The following is a 5666-nucleotide window of genomic DNA, read 5'->3' on the forward strand; positions in this document are numbered from 1 at the left end:
GACTACACCCGAACCGGCCCATGCGCGTATTGCACATTTTAAAAGAGTTCTTGACTTCACTGCATTGCATAACGAATGATAAGTCATTGAGTCATTTACCAAGCTAGTTTAACAATCTAATGCATGCTTTGGCCCAAGTCTTAACCAAAAATTACATTTCTCCAAAATTTGAAATAAAAAATAAAAAAATACCCCCGCCGCAGCAAACCTGCAGGATTTACCTGGCTGGATTTCTACTAAAATGAAAATGTTCCCTTAAATAGTATTTCTTATTTAAATAACATTAATTTTAGTGAGTACTTAGGTTTGCTGCTAAAGGGAAGGTATTGAGGTATGTTTTTTTTATTGAAATGTTGATAGCTTGGTATGAAAATAAACAAATTTTTTTATTTAAATAGGGAATAAATTGGATCTGTTTAGTGAAATATTTAAGTGAAAACATATTAGGAAAATGGAAATTTGCTTAGTCTGCAGATTTGCTGTGGTGGGGTATTATATTATAGTTACGTAACATCAAACATTTGTAATAAAAACCTCAGTTGCTTGATGTTTATTTTGCTATAAATATACCAACTACTCTGGTTCCCTACTGTGAATGTATTATCTGAAATTACTTATGTTATCACTCAAGGTTGATTTGGTTATGTTATAAATAAAACATGGATTGTGTTTAATAATTCAAAACTGTTCTAACTATTCATATGAGGTTTTTGCGAAAATCTTGATCAATTAGACAGAGTTTTGTGATCACGATTAAAGGCGATTCTTTCATCTGACAAGATGTCCAAGGAAGAAGCCCTAGCTCAGAAGGAAGTGCCAGGAGAAGACACAATTTTTGGCAAAATCCTCCGTAAGGAAATCCCATGCAAATTTATTCATGATGATGAGAAGGTAATTCGGTAATTAATTGTTTTACTGATTAGATAATGTCAGCATTGTATGTTAACATTTTACAAAATTTATTTTGGAAATGTAAATATTGTACAGTATTGATTAATTTAAATAGGTCTATTATCTTGAAGAACTTGTACTGTGTCTAGTATGGGTTAATAGTTAAATACCCCCGCCACAGCAAACCTGCAGGCTAAGCGAATTTCCATTTGACTGATTGGATTTACACTGAAATGTCTACATAAAAATATGACATTTATTCCCTATTTAAATAGAATTAGTTTAACAAGTACTTAGGTTTGCTGCATCAGGGAGGATAAAACTGTTTTTTGTTTTTTTTTGTAAAATGTTAATAGTTAGTAAGAAATAAAAACATTTTCCAAATTTGATCAAAATATGTTCATAAAGAAGCAAACTACAACAGTTTACTTATTCTCCATAAGAATAACATGGGAATTTTAAATTTACAATTTTTTTGAATTTTCTCCGTAACCATTAGGCGCATAATAACGCTTCAATATACTAAATTATTTGTTTTTTTAAGCTCTACAAAATGGTTTGGAAAGAAATTGCTAAATTTAATGTTTTTTGGGTCAAAAATGGGAAAAACCTATTTTTACCCCCATAAAACCCCCCGCAAACCCCCGTTCCCATGGTCAAATCAAGCTGGATCGCGAACTCGTTCAAATAAATGTAGGTTTACACGTTTATACCAAATTTCATCAAAATCGGATGATTTTTGCTCGAGTTATCGTGCTAACGGACACACATTTATATTTATATATATATGAATTTGAACGGATGGTGTTTTTGACCTCTAGGGACCTCAAAACGAAAAAAAAAAATCGGTCCCGCGTCCATGTCTTACCATGAGTACTATGGTAATAGCTTATTCCCTATATGGGAAATTCGCTAAAACTAATAACTATTTTGTTATACATAGTATATTTTATTGAGTGTTAGAGGTTAACAACACACAATAAAAGAATGGTAAGAAAGGGCCATGAGGTCCTAAGTTCGCCTCAAAATAGAAGAATTTTCATTTCTTTATTCAAATTTATGTTGAATAAATGTTTTATTTATAACAAACACACATTTAATTTAATATCTACTTATGGAACAGATAAATTTACTACAATTTTAGTAGAAGTAAATTAACTGATTAATTAATACAAGATTTTAATAAATATTTCAGTGTGTTGCTTTCCATGACATCAATCCTCAAGCTCCGGTTCATTTCTTGGTAATTCCTAGAAAACCGATTGCCAAGTTGTCGGAGGCAGATCCAGGTGACAGTGAGGTACTTGATATTCCATTAAGTACTCAAACTTTATTACAGTTTGTAAAAAATTGAATTCTAGCAAACCGGTAGTGTCTTTTATAATATTTACATTAATTATTCTTTAAAATAACTAGTGCTTTTCTTCTCTGTACAGCAATTAACTAATAGTGATTTTGTTTTTATTTTGTAAATGATGTTGTCAATCTACGTGACTTGCTTCCTACAATTTACTGAATCTTTTTGTTTTCAGTTCAAGTTATAATCAACATCAATCCCAAAGCAAGGAACTATAGCTACTAAGGATGTTAAAAAATGTAGATTAATTTTTGTTCACTTAACCCCCATGATAAATAAGTAGTATGATAAAAATAACAATCTTTATCCACAATAAAATAAATATTCTTTAGAATTCTTTTTCAGAAAATCGTGAAATCCTGATGATTGGCCAATTTTAAAACCTCTGAGTTCATTAATTTATCACTAGGTATGGACATGTTTTATCGTGTGTATTTTGTACCCATTATATACTATGTTGGATATTGCAGCTTTTAGGACACATGATGGTTACTGCAGCCAAGATAGCTGGTAATTTAGGGCTGGGCAGCAAAGGCTATCGACTAGTGATCAACAACGGTCGACATGGCTGTCAGTCCGTCTACCACCTCCACATGCATGTCCTCGGCGGCCGACAGATGACATGGCCCCCTGGCTGAACATTCCAGTTAAATACTATGAACAGAATTAACAAAAAGTACAGTCTCAATATGGAATAATATTAACATTTTATCAAATATTCAGGAGAGAGATAAAAAGTCTTGGTCTATGCATGCGATTAGGTATTTACCCCTTAAAATCCCTCTCAACTGATGTTTTATTCAAATTGAATAGGTGGTATACATTGAGTACTGAAGTAGACACCACTTCTACAGAGTATCTTGCAACCATATGAACATAAACTTTGTCATGTTATTCAGCATGTCAAAAGAGACAAAAAACATAACGTGTGTCCTATCTCATTCCGTTTTCGGTCTATCAATGTCTGTACTATCTTGTCGGTCTATCTGTATGTGCTTTTTACAAAAACATTCATAACTCCTTAACTGCTTAAGCTACACCATTGAAATTCTGTAAAAATGTTTATCTTATTGACCATTAAGTTTGTGCAAAATATGAACAAAAACTCTTGAACCGTTTGAATATGGCTGCTTTTAAAAATATTTGGTGCCAAATGCAATGAAACCCGTTAATTTTACAAAATATTTGCACGAGATGTAAAATCTAGTAAATGTTATGCAGATAAAAACTATATAAATTTAGTTTGGACAAAGAATAACTGAGATGTTAATATTTTCTTTCTTGTCATACCTAAATTTTTCTCCATTTAAACGAAGTTATGATAAAACTACTTTTTGACATTTTTTAAATAAAAAAAAAAACTGAAGGTATGGCAAGAAATTTTTTTTCTCGGTTTTTATTTGGCCAAACGGGGTAGCGGATTTTTATCCCCCTGGAATTTTACCCCCTGGGCAAACGTGACGTCACAAACCAGGGGGTAAAATTCCGGCCGCGAACTTTTGAGTTTCGCGACATCAGCTCGATGTATTATACGCGAAATTAAACATATATTTTCACGGTTGTGAATTTAATCAGAACACATCAAATTATAAAAACCTAGAATGTATGGCCCGGATTTTTACCCCCGGAATTTTACCCCCTGGCCAGGTATATAAATTAGTGACAATGATTATTAATTATCTTCATTCAGTTTTTATTTAATAGTAAACATTTTATTATTAAGTAGCCTATCTTAATTTATTTGTAACATTAAATAATCGAACAGGGTTTTAATTTTAATTTTGAGATTCGAGTATCAGGATTCGATCTTTAAAGCCAACAGTTGGTTAATATGATCAAAATAAAACAGCGAATTCTGTTTACTTAGTTGAGATTACAAAATAAATAAATAAAGATAGGCTACTAAATAATGAAATGTTTACAATTAATTAAAAACAGAAATAAGAAAATCAATCATTCAATTTCTAAAATGGGCTAGGGGGTAAAATTCCGGGGGGTAAAAATTCGGGGGTAAAATTCCGGGGGTAGAAATCCGGTCCGTACATCTTCAGTTGTCTAAACGCTAGTTATATGGACAGGGGGTAAAATTCCGGTTTTTATCGCTAATCTAATTAATCACACACTGGCTATTTTTATTAGACTTCCAAATCCACGGGGGTAAAATTCCGGCCGCGAACAAACTTTTGGCCACTCAGGTAGTGACGTCAGCTTTGACCAGGGGGATAAAATTCCGGCGACCCATCCAAACTAAACTTATAAGATATCGTAAATCTGCATGAAATTTATTAGACTTGTCTTGTAAATATTTTGTAAAATTAACGGTTTTCATGAAATTTTGCATCAAATATTTTTAAACGCCGGCAATTTTAAACGGTGCTCGGTGCAAGAGTTTTTATTCATACGAGTGTACATGTTGCTCGAAATCGAGCAATTGCAAAGAAGTACAGGAGTTATTTATAAACAAATAACTTGTTTAAAAAGTAATAACAGTAATAATTTCCGATGATTTTAAAAGAGTCAACTAAAAGATTATTAACTAATGGAAATACTCATTATTCCTTTAAGCATACATATAATGCAATAGGACAAGTCAAGAATTTTATATGGTAAAATACATAGAGTTGAGACACATAGCTTAAAAACAAGATAAGAACAGCGACAAAGATTTAAATAAAATGTTTACATCAGATGAGCAGGTCACGATGTGAGGCGATCGTCCATGTAGTCTGCAACAGAGTAGTAGATTGGTCCTTTAGAACAGTTTTCTTAAATCTATTGAATGGCAAATTTCTAATAGCTATTGGGAGTTTAAAGAGCGAGTTGATGGTAAACATGGCAATGCCGGGTTTTTTGCAAGCCGTACATATGGAGTAACAAGGTTATGTCATAGATAAAACAGTTGGTTAGTCTACGGTTATGTCTAAATCCAGTGAAGTGATCATGATGTGCATTTTGAGGAGCAAAAGAGTTTATATTTTGTTTGACATATACTAAGGTGTTTAAAATATACACAGATGGCATGGTCAAGATTTTTAACTTCTGAAAACTAGTTTTACATGATTGACCATCTCTTAAGTTATCAAGTAGTCTTACCGCCATCTTTTTCTAGTTTAAAGCGTTACACATTATGTTGTGTATTGTTTTTGAATTTATAAATCGTATAGATACATCTGTATACTACACTTCCATCAGTAGATACAGTAGTGACAATAATTAAAAGCAGTTTATATCTAACCTTTTTCTCTTCAAGATCATCCGTTGTTTTTATTACTATGCAGCTACATGGTTGAAAATATTGGTAGCCTGCCATTGGATAAAAAAGACTAAAATTTCAATACAAAGAAAACAACCACATGACCAATGACCGATCAAGACGAAAACGATTGGATTTGGATTATTTAACCAATCTGTTGTTCAT

General features: G+C 32.2%; 1 protein-coding gene across 1 annotated transcript; it reads left to right on the forward strand.

Annotated features, from left to right (window-relative positions):
• The first annotated feature begins 692 nt into the window (after positions 1 to 692).
• LOC128992709 (adenosine 5'-monophosphoramidase HINT1-like) lies at positions 693 to 2968 on the forward strand. The gene is made up of 3 exons (XM_054416429.1): positions 693 to 891; positions 2087 to 2191; positions 2719 to 2968. Exons 1-3 carry the CDS (start codon positions 781 to 783, stop codon positions 2884 to 2886), a joined length of 384 nt encoding a protein of 127 aa, XP_054272404.1. The 5' UTR covers positions 693 to 780; the 3' UTR covers positions 2887 to 2968.
• The last annotated feature ends 2698 nt before the right edge of the window (positions 2969 to 5666 follow it).

The sequence above is a fragment of the Macrosteles quadrilineatus genome, unplaced genomic scaffold, assembly GCF_028750875.1.
Source record: "Macrosteles quadrilineatus isolate MER2022 unplaced genomic scaffold, UCM_ALF_1.0 Scaffold_4__1_contigs__length_99947679, whole genome shotgun sequence".
NCBI classification, from domain to species: Eukaryota; Metazoa; Arthropoda; class Insecta; order Hemiptera; family Cicadellidae; genus Macrosteles; species Macrosteles quadrilineatus.

What these genes read in the sequence shown, in the direction of transcription:
- LOC128992709 (XM_054416429.1), top strand. Translation starts at nt 781, where the DNA reads ATGTCCAAGGAAGAAGCCCTAGCTCAGAAGGAAGTGCCAGGAGAAGAC. An exon ending in TTATTCATGATGATGAGAAG is followed by an intron (nt 892 to 2,086) that starts GTAATTCGGTAA and finishes TAAATATTTCAG; the next exon opens with TGTGTTGCTTTCCATGACAT. An exon ending in CAGATCCAGGTGACAGTGAG is followed by an intron (nt 2,192 to 2,718) that starts GTACTTGATATT and finishes TGGATATTGCAG; the next exon opens with CTTTTAGGACACATGATGGT.